Source organism: Populus trichocarpa, chromosome 8 (genome assembly GCF_000002775.5).
Source record: "Populus trichocarpa isolate Nisqually-1 chromosome 8, P.trichocarpa_v4.1, whole genome shotgun sequence".
Taxonomy (NCBI): domain Eukaryota; kingdom Viridiplantae; phylum Streptophyta; class Magnoliopsida; order Malpighiales; family Salicaceae; genus Populus; species Populus trichocarpa.
The window spans coordinates 4,896,356-4,911,770 of record NC_037292.2 but is presented as its reverse complement, the minus strand read 5'-3'; the positions used below and the strand labels follow the sequence as shown (position 1 = coordinate 4,911,770).

General features: G+C 35.4%; 1 protein-coding gene across 3 annotated transcripts; it reads left to right on the top strand.

Annotated features, from left to right (window-relative positions):
* The first annotated feature begins 5,575 nt into the window (after positions 1-5,575).
* LOC7460656 (type II inositol polyphosphate 5-phosphatase 15) lies at positions 5,576-15,332 on the top strand. 3 transcript variants are annotated; one of them, XM_002312173.4, is made up of 10 exons: positions 5,578-6,767; positions 6,853-7,105; positions 9,515-10,322; positions 10,976-11,100; positions 11,576-11,660; positions 12,658-12,823; positions 12,920-13,204; positions 13,461-13,584; positions 13,825-14,185; positions 14,673-15,332. In XM_002312173.4, exons 1-10 carry the CDS (start codon positions 6,005-6,007, stop codon positions 15,030-15,032), a joined length of 3,330 nt encoding a protein of 1,109 aa, XP_002312209.3. In that variant the 5' UTR covers positions 5,578-6,004; the 3' UTR covers positions 15,033-15,332. The 3 variants fall into 3 exon arrangements, with proteins under 3 accessions (XP_024462379.1, XP_002312209.3, XP_024462380.1); XM_024606612.2 differs by having other exon boundaries at positions 6,628-6,771; positions 14,673-15,287; XM_024606611.2 differs by having other exon boundaries at positions 5,576-6,767; positions 12,658-13,204.
* The last annotated feature ends 83 nt before the right edge of the window (positions 15,333-15,415 follow it).

Here is a 15,415-nt window from a genome sequence, read left to right as displayed (position 1 = left end):
TTTAAATGTATTAATCTATATTTGTCTTTCTATTTTTTCTAGTTTTTTTATATCTATCATTAATTTTTTTTATCATGTTATCTCGGTCTTATTATCCGGGACGCAAGATAGACATGTTATCTGGACATATCTCATATCCGGGTCACGGATTTCGCATATTAACTCTCAGGATAATATTTATTTTAATTTATTTTTTATTTTATTACTTTATTTTTTATTTTTTATTATTAAATTAATCAAAATTTAATTTAACAATTAAATTTCTCGAACTTCCTTGAAAACATGTTCATCTTCTAATTATTATTTTTTTAGAATAAAACAAATTAGTTCGGTGTGTAGATTCTCGTATTCCACCCATTTAAAATATGTTTGGTACAATGATGACGGTTGTTTTTTAAAGTATTTTTTACTTGAAAATATATATAAATAAGTTTTTTATGTTATAAAAAATATTTTTAATATCAGCACATCAAAATAACTTAAAAATATTAAAAAAATAAATAAAAAATATTTTTTTAAAACATAAAACCAAACATCCTCATATTCTCCGTATGTCTCGACTGGTGGCAACGAGATAATAACGCAGTGCATTTTAAAATTCTCCGTACCTGTCAAGTGGCAATAAGATAAAACCTCCCGCCATCTTTCGTGCGCCACTTAGTTTTGGACCCATCTTTAATGCGGACCCTCTGATTCGTTAGATGTCAAGATCACAACCCCATTTTTCTAGATCTTTCGTGTTTGTCAGTGTGGTTGCGGGTGCTTTTCAAATAACTTTTCGTGCCGAAATGCATGCCAATGATGTTTTTTTATTTTTTAAAAATCATTTTTGACATCAGCACATCAAAACGATCCAAAAAGTACAAACCGCACTCAATTTTAACAAAAAAAAAAAAAAATTCAAATTTTCACAAAACACAGGTAGAAACGCATTACCTAACGCTGCTGGCAGCACGGATGTCACCATACGCCGGCTAAGCAAGCACCAGTGCACCGCCTACTCTTTTCCTTTTTTTTTATTTTTTTCCTGGCAAATCATTATATTATTCCGGAAAAGATCGTACCAGAGTAATTATGATTTCAACTACGAGACATGTAGACGTAAAATTATACTCCCCACTTTGGTAGGTTTGTCAGTGTGTTTATAGTTTCTATGAATCTAATAATTGTTTGAAGAAGTAACTATCCATTGCCATATTAATTTAACCTTTTTTTTTTATTTAATTTGAAAATATAGCATCTACTAGGAATGTTTTTGCAACTCGAACCAGTATTCTTTTTCGTTCACACTTTATAGCCCATGTTGATGTTTTTGTATAGCAAATTGTGGTGCTGATTATAACAGGTTACAAGTTTGAGTTTTGTGAAACATATATTATTATATTTTATTCGACAATTCACCTTTTACTTGTTATTATTTTTCTACCGTTTGGAAACTCGGTTTATCAAAAAATTCAAAAAAATTTTTTTTGTTAAAATTTAATATATTTTATATGTTTTGGATCGTTTTGATATGCTGATATCAAAAATAATTTTTAAAAAATAAAAAAAATTATTAGCATGCATTTCGGCATGAAAAATTATTTAAAAAGTAACCCCAACCACACTGTCAAGCTAGAAAAAGTTACATACATCCCTTTTTTATGTTAGAAATTATATTAGGTACGCGTAAACTAATTTATATATTCATATTAATCAAAAATAAAATTGAATTAAGCACGCGAGCTTATCTTAGACCCACATACTTGGCTGTTTGTGGTAGATCTAGACTAGCAATCTGACTTTTTTTTTTGTTGGCTTTTATATATATATATATATATATATTGGTTTTTATTTTATTTTATTATTTAATGTTATATTATGTAATTAAATAAAAAATAATTTAACCCAATTCAGTCTAAGTGCAGGATCGTAGATTTGATAAATTCATCAGAGTAAACCTGACATTTTTTTCTCCCTTGAGTTTTTTCATTGAACTTGGCTAGTGGAAAAGATGGTGTCGAGCACCTCTCAAATTATTTGATTTAAAATCCGGGTCAAGTAAAGAATCGGGTTAAGATTTTGTGGGTTTAAGTATTGTACCAGCATGATGAAAATGCTGAAAAGTCATCCACAATCTATATATTATTTTTTAGATTCCATAATTTTTTTTATCCAAGCTGTGATGATAATGTGGAAAATAAACTAGTAATTTTGTAACGAGCTTGATTTTTCATGACGAATGATCCTGGACGTTAAATGAAGCGGATGAAGAGGCGAAACCCGACCCGAACTTTCATCGCCTTCTCACGAAGTGGGCTGCCCGCACTTATCTCAGCTGCTCACCAAGTGGGCTGGGCTGGGCTTCCGGTTTGATTAGCGAAGGAAGGCTCATGAGGTTACAGGGGTTATATAGATAGAAATACCGGGCCTCTGCAGGGCCTAGTGTGATACGGGGTATTGAGTTTTTCCAGGGACGTGGAATTATTAACATGTGAGCACTCATACCTAACTTTGCCTACAAATTGGATGGTCGTTGACCAATCACACGTATGGAAATTTATTATCAGTAACAATGCATATCGTTTTCGGATTTTCTCAGCCTGCATAGTCGTTGTCATTGCATAATTTGCATCGTATTATTGGTTCTCTGTCCCTGACACCACCCACGTTGTCCCATTGGCCCGGCCCCACCACCATTATTGTCTCCCGGAATGATTTTGGGGATCCACTTCTTATTTTCCCATTCTCAAGTTCAATCCGGTTTTCTTGTTTCCTTTCTCGATATTCTTGTTTGTTGGGCGAAGAGACGGGTCCAATCTATGTCTGGGCAATTTAGTCTCGATGCACGGAGAAAATATGGACTGATTGAGATCTCTTTCGTTTTGTTATCTTCTTTTTTCCCTCGCTTGATGAATTTGGTAGTATTTGTTATCTTATTTTTAAAAGTATTTTTTATTTTAAAATATATTAATTTTTTTAAAAAAAACTAATCTAAAATAAAAAAGAAATCAAATTTTGCTAAAAAAAACACGTTGCAGCTGCGTAGATAAAAGTGTCTTCCAAGGAAAGACATCTAACCTTTTCATTTAAACAGTGCATAGATAAAAAAAATAAATGCCACAAAAAGCACATTTGTTTTAGCTTTTAAAATCACATGTACTAGATCAACAATTGTTTCCGTAGAGCAGACGTTTCATTTAAAAAATAAATAAAAAGCTGATTATGTCTACTTCTTTTTTCTAGTTAAAAAAAAATCTATACGATAAAAAAAACAAAAACAAGACCAATAATTTATAAACATGGATGATTTTTAGCTTTTTCGGCCAAAATCCCAACATAAATCTGTCAAGGAAGTTTAAACTGAAGTTCTTCTATTTAGTTCAAGCTATAATTAGTTACTAGTATATTCACTTGCGTTTTGTAATGAATTACTATCAATTTTTTTTAAATATAAAAAAAATTAAAAATATAGAGGATGTTTTAAACACTTTGATGGTCATGCTAGACCCACAAGCATTGAGTCTGACAGTCATGTTAGACCCAGAAAAACAATAAACAAATAAGAAGTAATTGTGCATTTTAGTTGTCAGAAAAGAAAAGAAAAAACACAAATAATCAATCATCAACGGCAATTCAACTATGATATGTCTACATGCGTCTTATCATGTGGTAGAGACCACGTATGCACAACTATCTAGATGATGGATGATGAGATTTGACTACCAAAAAACATTTCACACGTCTCTTGAATAGCGCGAGGATCGCCCACACGCCAATAACTTTTCAAATAATAATAAAAAAAACAACATCCCTAGGTTTCTTTTAATTACATACTATATCCATATAAATTTCACGGTTACGATCTTCAATAATTTATGTCTAAAATTACATTAAAAATCCTACACCATTTTATAATTTCTACAGGGTCCTTGCATTCATAGAGTTTTGAAAATGTTCAACTTGATCATTCAAGTCAGATTTTCAAGGCAGTAAAGCAGGAAATTAACATTGACAATGACACGAAAGAAAGAGAGAAAGAAAGAAGAGAGATGTTGTCTTTGTGGTGCGTCATATCACAAAACATCATAAACATCATTTATTATAAAGATGCTGCTTTTTTTTTTCCTACATTTGTTTTTCTAATGAAATTTATGTTTATTTATTTATTTTATTTTACTAGTTAACATCTGGTTTATTATAGATTGAGTTTTGTCATCTGTTGTTTTATATGATTGTTCTAGTTTCATGATTCTTATTACAGGTTAATTTGGTTTGTCCTGTTTTTTTTAATTAATATTTTTTTTTTAATTTTATCATTTAATATTTAATTGATTATGAAACATGTTTATTGGTGTTATTTGATTTACTTTCTATTATATTATCATGGTTTCATGATCTAAGTCATGAATCTTGTGAGTTAACCCGAGTTTAATCGAATTGTTTTATTATGTTCTTTTTTATATTTATTTTTTTATTGTTTTATTCTCTAGCAATGGTTTGATTGAAAATTGTGTTTTGTAATTTATTTTGATTTACCTTATATGAGGCTATCCCGATTTCATGACCGAAGTCGCGACTTTGACAGAGTAACCTGGGTTGTTTTTTTTAGTTTGCTTTCTATGAGGTCATCACGGTCTCATGGGCCGAATCATGAGTTTGGTTGGTTAACTCGAGTTATTTTTAAATAATTTTTCCCAACTTCATCATTCAGTATTATGTTGATTGAGAAACAAATCTTCGTAAATTGTTTTGATTTATTTTTTATCGGGTTATTCTAACCCTATGACTTAGATCGTATATTCAAAATGTTATATCGGGTTGACTCATGTTTTTTTTAATTTTACTATTTAACACTAGGTTGATTGCTATTTGAATTTCATAATTTATTTTAATTTGTTATCATAATCTCATGATTTAGGTTGTGAATTTAACAGGTAAACTCAAGTTGATCTAGATAGATCAAATTTATTGTTTTTTACAATTTTTTTTAAATGTTGGCTTGAATTTTGTCATGAGCAAAATTATTTTTTATTGGCTTTATAAGTTGTATTTTAACCTATTCAATTAACCGAGTCATATTGTTTCAATACCCTTATAATTATTTTTTTATTAAAAAAAAACATTAATAATGACTGGATATTTATTCTTAGGTAAAAAAAAATCAGACCCAGAACATAGTGCCACCAACAGTCCAGTACCACATTACTCTCTTTGATTCTTTTGAATTTTAACTCATATGAAATTCACTCGCTGGTTTTTATCTTCACACTGTCACCTGTGAAACGTTTGTTTAAATTTCTGATATAAAATGTTTTTAAAATAATTTTTTGTTTGAAAATATATTATTTTTTTTAGATATTTTTTTTATTTTTAATATCATAAAATCAAAGTCTTATAAAATATTAAAAAATATATAAAATTAATACTTTTTTCAACAAAAATATTTTTTAAAAGTATTAAAAAAATAGAAAAATAAGATCTCCCAGGCACACCCAAAATCCAAGCGAAATTTTACTCCCAAGAAACAATCCCCCCCCTCCCCCTCCCCCCCCTGTTTTTAAACAGATTCAGAATCAACCTAACCTCAGCCGAATTGAATTGACCGGCGAAGAACACCTCACCGTTAAGGGGAAAAAACCTAAAAACAAGGAAAACATAACCGCTATATCACTCGACTACTGGCTATTCCAAAAAACTGTTTGCAAATGTGCCAGGAACAGTGTTTTTTTAAAATTATTTCTTCAAAAAACAGTATAAAAAACATTAACTACCATAGTTGCCGAACACCATCTCACAGCGTCGTGCCACAGTCCGCATCACAACGCCGGATCGTGAATTCGTGACCGCCTCACGGTCCGTTCTTGGCGTCCCCTATCTCCTTTTCCGGTGTCTTAAAATCTTAAAATCCCAACAGCATCCTCACCTCGATTCTTCTCCCTATATTCTCTCTTCTCTCCTTTCAGTTATAACTTACAAGCAACCAACAGCAGCACCAGTATCACTCTAAAAAATAAAAATAAAAATGGACGACGTTTTTTTCTCCCTTCACTCTGCATCTCCTCGAACCAACAGCGATGATGCTTCTTCGTCCTCACCTCCGCTCCGAACACCAAAGATCTTCGACCGTTACTTTTCTTCCTCCTCCTCACCATCCTCCTCCTCCGACGATGATCTACAGCCCTCCAATCCCAATCCCTCCCTGGAAGCCTCCACTAAACGCCTGGATTACATGATCCAGTTCCTCGACCGAAAACTCTCCAATAACAACTGTAATAATAGCTCTAACAACAACGAAAGTGTTTCCCACAGACACAAAACTCCGGCTCTACCAGAATTCATTGGCAAAGGAGGGGGAACCGGGATTTTCCGTATCCCAGTTCGAGCCGCGGTTCACCCAGACCGTCCACCCAGTCTTGAAATTCGGTCACATCCGCTGAGAGAATCTCAAACCGGTCGGTTTTTGAGAACGATTGTAACTACCGAGACGCAAGTATGGGGTGGGAGAGAAAACGGCGCCGTTCAGGTCTGGGAATTGAAGGAAATGTACGGCGGGAGTGATGAAACGGCGCCGTTCAAGGAGTCTGTGGCGTTGAATTCGGGTTCGGGCGTTACGTGTTTGGTTGGTGATGAAGGGAGTCGAGTTGTTTGGAGTGGACATAGAGATGGTAGAATTCGGTGTTGGAAAATGGATACGGGTCCAGGGTTGGACCGAAGTCGTGTCAAGGAGGTCTTGTCTTGGATGGCACATCGCGGGCCAGTCATGACCATGATCTTGACTTGTTATGGTCGGTCAGTTCTCACTGGTTTAAAATTATGGATTAATGTTTTAGTTATTGTTGTATTTTGATTGAATTTTATTATTGATTCCAGGGGATTTGTGGTCGGGATCAGAAGGGGGGGTTATTAAGATATGGCCCTGGGAAGATCTGGAAAAGGCCTTTTCATTTACCGCAGAAGAGAGGCATATGGCTGCACTGTCAGTGGAGAGGTCATATATTGATATAAGGAACCAAGTGACCATGAATGGATTCAGCAATGTATTGAATTCCGACGTTAGATACTTGCTTTCTGATAATTCCAGGGCTAAAGTCTGGAGTGCTGGGTTCCTGTCGTTCGCATTGTGGTATGTGTTTATTTGATTTTATTTTTGCTTGATAAGTATCTAGAAGTATCTAATTATGATTTTTTTTGAGTTTGCTCTCTCATTGGTCTTACGGTACTTTAGAAACTTCACTACAATGGTATGGTTTTTAAAATGTAGAATATGATTTGAAACTGGTTTTAGAAGTTCTAGTCAAATACATAATGTCTTAAAAATAACATGGTTTGACACTTGTATACCGGAAAAATATTAACATTTGATCCGTAGAAAAAAACAAAGAGTGAAATATAAAAATATTCTGCTACGCATCATATTTTGATCAATGTTTATCTTGATATGGTCCCTTTTTTCCAATATTAGAACTATAGCTTGAAAATTTCTGTCTGTGTTTATTCACAAGAAACTTACGGATCCTAGGGCTTGTGCATTATCTCATGGCATAGTATTGGTGTCACACCCCTCTCCTAATTACTTTGGTAATGCATCTTAGTTAGTATCTTTAATTGTATTCACTTTAGAATTGTGCTTTTAGTTAGCTAAGTAAACCAACCTCTCTAATTGCTTCTTATTGTTACCTAAACAATTAAATTTCTCAACCAAACATGTATTTATAAGCATACACACCCTGATGTCCAGTAAACAAACTTATATGACATCTTGTTGTCTTGCTGTCCAGTAAATAAACTAATATGACATCTTGTTGTCCTGTCTTGATCATTCCCTTATATTTTACATCATGTGTAGCATATAGGTGGCCACAATTTCATGTAAAGAAAGCTTTACTCTTTTCACATATCATGTGCAGTTATATCAACACAATATTTGGGCTAAAACATAGCTTTTTCTTTAAAAGATCACATCATACTTCGATCTTTCACAATCACACTCTTATTTAGCAACTATCATATGAAGTTTCCATTGAAAACTAAGGTTATACATTTATATTCTGAAAATCCAGCAAACATTTAAAGAAATTCTTCATGCATAAAAGCATCTAAAACAATAGGATTTATACGTACTTATCAATTTAATCACTCACCTTAAGCTTTAGCCCATTTTCCCTTACTTTCTTTCCTTTCCTTTTATAAACTCACAATCTATCTTTGGTTTGTTTCCTAACAATTCTATTGAATCTAAGCCCTAATACTTCACAATTTGTTCTTGGAATTTATGGTTTGGTAGTGTTAGTTTGTAGGATAGTGTTTAGCTCTCTCTTAGGTTCAAGAAATGGAAGAAAAAGATGTAGTTAGTTCTGAAAATTTTGAACGAAAGCACATCTCTACCTTCCTTTTGACACCTCATAAGCATGGCATGCCAAAACTTGTCCTCCTTCACCTACTTAATCATGCAAAACTTATCCTACTTCACCTAGTTAAGTTAGTAATTGCATTTTGAACCTTCTTTTCTTTAGTTCTTTGGCTTTTGTTCCCTAATTTTCTCTAAACTTACATTATTCTAAAGAAACCATCAATTACAGTCAAATGCAAATTTTGGGGTGTTACAATTGGAACTTCGTCAGCCCATTTGGCACCTTGTTCTCTATGTTCATGTTGGCTGTATGCAGTGTGAATGGAGAATGGCCTTGAGAGTAGCCAAATAGAATACAATCTGAGGTGTTTCTACCAATGATAGAATTCAGAGAGTAAGCTGACATGATGTCGACTTTCTCAGTTCTCTGTAGAGACAGAGCTAGTATGAAGGGTTTCTTTTTGCTGTATTAGCCAGGACCTTGTTCAGCTACCAAACTGAAACCCTACAGCAATCCTTAAATAATACATTCTCCTCGAATCCTTCCTATCTGGAGGGGGATTTTGCATTTAGCTATTTTGTCGTAGAACTTCAAATTGCATGGTTCTCTGTTAACAAACTAGAATTGCTACATCTACTTCCTGAGGTGGGCATTGCTTGTCTTCTTTAAGTTCCAACTAAATGATTCTTCAATCTTATTTTTGCATTTAACTTTGTCATTTCTGTGGTGTTTGCATTCTTATGCGAATAGAAGTGACAAATCAATTTACTTTAACAACTTAACTAAACTTCAATACCAAATAAGTGACTAGTTGCAGTGGTTGCTAGGTGTTGAGAATAGGATACCATGCAAGGGAGACAAGGTGTCTTCCCAGTAAAGGCAGCTAATAGGCAGACAGAGAAGAGGCACACTGATGTATTATTTTGACTCTTTTCTCATGATTCTGTTTCCTGATTTAGTAGGAACTGATGGTTTCACCCAGTCTTCATTGTGTTTTGGGGATCTTTTCTTTTTAGTTACTTTGCGTAGCACCGATTTAGTTGGATATGGGGACCTATGTCAGTTTCTTTCTTTGTTTATTTATTTTTGGGTTGGAGAGGAGTTGGATATTTTATTTTTCATTAATATTTCTTATATTTTACTAATTAATATTGAATTATGGGGAGACATCTATTTTGCAGGGATGCACACACTAGGGAGTTGCTGAAAATGTTCAATATAGATGGTCAGATTGAAAGACTGGACATGTTGTCAGGACAGGACTTAACCTTTGAAGATGATATCAAGATGAAAATTGTTGCTGGTTCAAAGAAAGAGAAAATGCAAACTTCATTCGGTTTCTTTCAGCGTTCACGTAATGCTATAATGGGAGCAGCTGATGCTGTTCGTCGAGTTGCTGTAAAAGGTGGATTTGGAGATGATAATAGGAGAACAGAAGCGGTAATTATAACAACAGATGGAATGATTTGGACTGGGTGTGCAAATGGCTCGCTTGTGCAATGGGATGGAAATGGCAATCGTTTGCAAGATTTCCAGTATCATCCTGTTGCTGTTCAGTGCTTGTGTACATTTGGTTTGCAAATATGGGTTGGTTATGCAAGTGGCACTGTTCAGGTGTTAGACCTTGAGGGTAATCTGGTTGGAGGATGGGTGGCTCACAGCAGTCAAGTAATAAAAATGGCTGTTGGGGGTGGCTATGTTTTCACCCTGGCTAATCATGGCGGTATACGTGGATGGAATGTCATGTCTCCAGGACCCCTTGATGGCATACTGCGTTCAGAGTTAGCTGGAAAAGAATTTTTGTATACAAGGATAGAGAATTTAAAAATATTGGCTGGTACATGGAATGTAGCACAAGGAAGAGCTTCGCAAGACTCACTTGTGTCCTGGTTAGGTTCTGCTGCTGGGGACATTGGCATTGTTGTTGTTGGGTTGCAAGAAGTTGAGATGGGTGCTGGTGTTCTTGCAATGTCTGCAGCTAAGGAAACTGTAAAGACATCTCCATTATTAAACTTGGCTAGTATGCTATTAAAGGGTTTTTGTTTGCATGGCCCTCAAAAGTTTTTTTCTGTGTGCTACGGAAGGGACCTTGTCTCTCCTAATCAATTTACAGAAATGACATTGAGAACTCTACTAGCTTGGTCAAGTTTTTTTGCTTTTTTGTTTTGTTTCAAGATATAATAAAACAGCTGTTGCAGGTGATATAATGATGGTGTTAAGTTGTTTTTATGGGTTGAAGATCTTTGAAAAATTTAATAATTTTAGTCTCAGCTTTAACAATGGTTGGAAACTTTGGAAAAGTACATGATGGAATGAATAAAATGCATTAATATGCTGGTTGGGCAATGAATAAAATGCATGACAGATGTTCACTGTGAACACGCTTTAGGATAGGGCAATGTGGGGTGATTTGCTAGGCAGCCATCACAATGAAGTTGTCTATGATGTTTTTGATATGCTGGTTGTAAATGACCTTTCCTCAAATAAATGAAAGCAAGGATAATTGGAATGAAAGCAATGCTGTTAAACTTCTTGTATGAACATTCTCTTTTATGATTATGCTTATATTATAATTACCCTTGCTTTTCTTCTCTCATCAATTTTGCTGTCTCATGCTATTTGTTTTTTCCTTTCAACTGCAGGTTGGACTGGAGGGCAGTTCTGCTGGGCAGTGGTGGCTGGATATGATTGGCAAAACATTGGATGAAGGGTCAACATTTGAACGTGTTGGTTCTCGGCAGCTAGCAGGCTTGCTGATTGCTATGTGGTCAGTATCTATGGATTATGATAAAAATATGAAATTAGGCCTTTAGTGTTTATCATCAATGGATGTTTGTATGGCTGGATAAAATTGATAATTTCATTGTTATAAATCATATTTCAAGTGAGTTCATTATGTTAGATCGGCATATCTGCATGTATAAAAGAAATGTGCTCGCTAGAAGGCCAGCATTATAAGATTGGAATATGAGCCCTTTACATTTTTCCTTTTTATGTTTACCCTTTCATTTCTTTGGGGTTATTTCTTTGGTTGTGGTGAAGGGTGTATGCAGTGAGGCTGCTTAATTTGGTCCTGAAATGGAATCCACATAATAACTTGATTCAATTTGATTGTGATGTCAGCCCTCTGTAATTTTATGTTCCAGTTCTAGCTTAGGCATGTGCAACTTATCTATTAAATCTCATTCGTCTCAGCCCTTAATGGCTATCTTGGTTCTGATAATTGAATAATTGTATGGCAGGGTTAGAAATAATCTTAAAGCTCATGTCGGGGATGTTGATGCTGCTGCAGTTCCATGTGGCTTTGGGCGTGCAATTGGTAATAAGGTATGCCTTTCCATGTTTTGCTTTCTACCAACTCTGCCCTTGCATTATTTTCAGGAACTGTGTTTGTCTTTGCCTGATTAAAGTTACCTGTTTAAATCTTAATAATTAAATTAAATACAACTTAATGTATAATTAGAAGTTTTAGTGGATCAACCTCCACTTACATTATTTTATCTTATTTTATCTCTTATCATTTTCAAAAAGAAATTGTTTGTAAGAATCACAAAACATCTACATTGTAAAAAAGAATTCATGAATACAAAGAAAAATGTAACCTCCTTTCTTATAATACTGTAAATGCACCCCACTTAATATAAAAAATGTAAGTACTCGTTGGTATAAGAAAATAAATGTGTCAACGAAACAAATCCCATGCAACAAAATAAAAGTAATAAATACCAAAAAAAATTGAACAGATCGAGATCTTCTCTAATCATGTGATTATAAACCATTGGAATACTCGAGAAAAAGCTTGTTTTCTCAAATTCTCTCCAATCACCGATGACCATGGGACCTGCGAAACTGCAATGGATGACAATTAACATTGACAAGGAACATTATCTGTGAATGAGCTGGACATGTAGAGATAAACCATCCCATTATTCAAGGAAGAAATTTCGATATATATAGCTACTAGAACTGCTGCTGAGGTTTTATAGTTTATAGGTTCTCTGTTAATACAGAATTACTCTGCTTCCTGTTCTCCGTGTGTTCTATTACCATATCCCATGCCCAAATGATTGTTTATTCTTTCTGTGGAGCAATTACAGCTTTGCCTGTTCTGCCCGTGCATTATTTTCAGGAACTGTGTTTGTCTTTGCCTGATTAAAGTTACCTGTTTAAAGGGAAAAAAATTATTTTTTCACTTATCAATTGAATGTCTTGGATTCAAGTTGTAACTACCTCACAAATCTTTTCTTTACACTGCCTGGCTTTTTTTCAGCATGCCTTCTCGAGCTATTCTTTTTATTGGTGTGGCTAATTGTTGACTGTGCAGGGTGCTGTTGGTTTGAGGATTAGGGTATATGATCGGGTAATGTGCTTCATTAATTGTCACTTTGCAGCACATTTAGAAGCGGTCAATCGTCGCAATGCTGATTTTGACCATGTATATCGGACAATGACCTTTGGCCGACCATCTAACTTCTTCAATGCTGCAGCCGGTATGGTGTCATACCTTTTCTTGTCTTGCTCGATTGTCTGCCATTTATTTTGGCTTGTTTATAGAACTGGCTTGCCATTGCTCCTTTCTTTTGCAGCTGGCACTTTATCTGCAGTCCAAAATCCCTTGCGTCCAGAAGGAATACCCGAGTTATCAGAGGCAGACATGGTCATATTTCTTGGCGATTTTAATTATCGGCTTGATGGTATATCTTATGACGAAGCAAGGGATTTTGTGTCTCAGAGAAGCTTTGATTGGCTTAGAGAAAAGGACCAACTCCGAACAGAAATGGGAGTTGGAAAAGTGTTCCAAGGAATGCGCGAAGCAGTTATTAGATTTCCTCCCACATACAAGTTTGAAAAGCACCAACCTGGTTTAGCAGGTATGCTTACTGTACATTATGGAGATTTCTGGGTCAACTCACCTGGATTATTGAGGCAGGAATTGGTTTCTAATGGATCCCTTTTGGATGTTTCGTTAAGTATATGATTTGTGTAGGTAAACCATGAGTAATAAATCAGATTGAGAACCCCCTGGGAGAGAGGGGGGGTATCAATAGGCTACAGTATCTTTTTCCAGCTTTTATGTTACGGATAGTCAGAAGTTTTATAACTTTTAACTGCTGTAACTACCTGCAGGGTATGATTCAGGTGAAAAGAAGCGCATCCCTGCCTGGTGTGACAGGGTACTATATCGTGATAGCCGGTCAGCCCATGTATCTGAATGCTGCTTAGACTGTCCTGTTGTTTCTTTGATATCCCAGTAAGTTTTCTTAGTAAGGTTTTCTGATGTGTACAGGGAATAAAGATATACCTGCTAAAAGATAAATTTGCGTTGATTAACTAAGACTCATCCTTTGCCTAGACAATGTCTGCATTTACCCGAGCATTAGCTAGTTTGTCCACTTGCATCATAGGGAAATAATATCACTTTAGGGAAAAGCACATGCCCGGCCGCGTGCGCCCACACACACATATCTATAACCTGCTATCTATTGTATAGGTACGATGCTTGCATGGATGTAACCGACAGCGATCACAAGCCTGTTCGTTGCATATTCAGTGTTGATATTGCACGAGTTGATGAGTCAGTGAGGAGACAAGAGTTTGGAGACATTATGAAATCAAATGAGGAAATTAGATACATAATTGATGAACTAAGCAAGATTCCAGAAACTATTGTCAGCACAAACAACATAATCCTTCCAAACCAGGATACAACAATTTTGCGTATCACAAATAAATGTGGGGAAAATGATGCTTTGTTCGAAATTATTTGTGAAGGCCAGTCTATAATTGATGAGAATGGACAAGCATCAGATCATCATCCAAGAGGTTCCTATGGCTTTCCGCAATGGCTTGAGGTAAGTTCCCTGCTTCACAGAAAAATATACTCTAATAACCTTAATTGTTCCTTTTACCCATTATTTGGGCCATTTTGCTGGATACCAGATCATATTGATCTTGATCTTTCAAAAAAAATACGGGAGACTGTAAAAATGTCCGACTCTATTATGAACAACAGAGCCCTGACCCCAAACTAATTGGGATCGGCTGGATGGATTCCTTTGTAACATTCCGTGCTATCATAAACCAAACCTGCCTACGAGGCTCAAAAGAGGAGCTTGTCCTCCTCAACATTGAATTTGAGTCTAATTTGTTTATAATGGACTGGTTATTGAACAGTGCCAGTGAAAATAAGGGGTGGTGCGGTAAAGATAAATCCAATTGCTTGCACACACAGCACTAATGACCATTCGATTTCACTTGATAAGCACGCCCTTATATACCTATTATAGGTGATCAAGAGTACCGCTTTGTGCATTTCAAAATTTGTGCAATTTGAATCAGGTCACTCCAGCAGCTGGTATAATTAAACCAGGCCATATTGCCGAGGTGTCAATTCATCTTGAAGATTTCCCCACTTTGGAAGTTTTTCTTGATGGTGTCCCTCAAAATTCATGGTGTGAAGACACCAGAGACAAGGAAGCTATATTGGTGGTGAAAGTTCGTGGAACTTGCAACACAAATGAGACAAGAAACCACCGGATACGTGTGCGCCACTGCTGTTCATCGCAAACAGCACAACTTGACCCAAGACCGAATGGCTCGGAGCAAATCCAAGGAAATCTTCTTCACCGGGCTGATTACCAACATCTTAGCAGTTCCTATGATGTGGTCAGCCACCTGCGTAACTTGCGTAGTCCATAAATGGAAATCATTTGCAGTTGTTGAATGGCAAAGCACTGACGAGTTGTTCTCCCTTCTCCATTTTTTACAATCATCTTCGTGTAAATAACAGAAGCCTTCTTGCTTTCATTGCTTTTACAAGTTGAGCGCTTGTAAATAGTTTTTTCTTTCAGTTTGATCCAATGCTAATTTTTTGTATGTCTTCAGTTTTTTAGGCGAGTCTGAATATTTGCATTTTTCTTCTTCTTAATTTAGTTCTCAATTGAAAAGGATCAATATGAGGCATCGTTCTTGAATAAATGATGCATGGATCAATTTCAATGGGCCTGTAGTTTACTTCTTGCAAATGTAAAAGGGCTGGAGCTCCATGTAACAATAAAATACCCATCCTGCTATTGGATTGA

What these genes read in the sequence shown, in the direction of transcription:
- LOC7460656 (XM_024606611.2), top strand. Translation starts at nt 6,005, where the DNA reads ATGGACGACGTTTTTTTCTCCCTTCACTCTGCATCTCCTCGAACCAAC. An exon ending in GGCTTGCTGATTGCTATGTG is followed by an intron (nt 11,101 to 11,575) that starts GTCAGTATCTAT and finishes ATTGTATGGCAG; the next exon opens with GGTTAGAAATAATCTTAAAG. An exon ending in GGCGTGCAATTGGTAATAAG is followed by an intron (nt 11,661 to 12,657) that starts GTATGCCTTTCC and finishes TTGACTGTGCAG; the next exon opens with GGTGCTGTTGGTTTGAGGAT.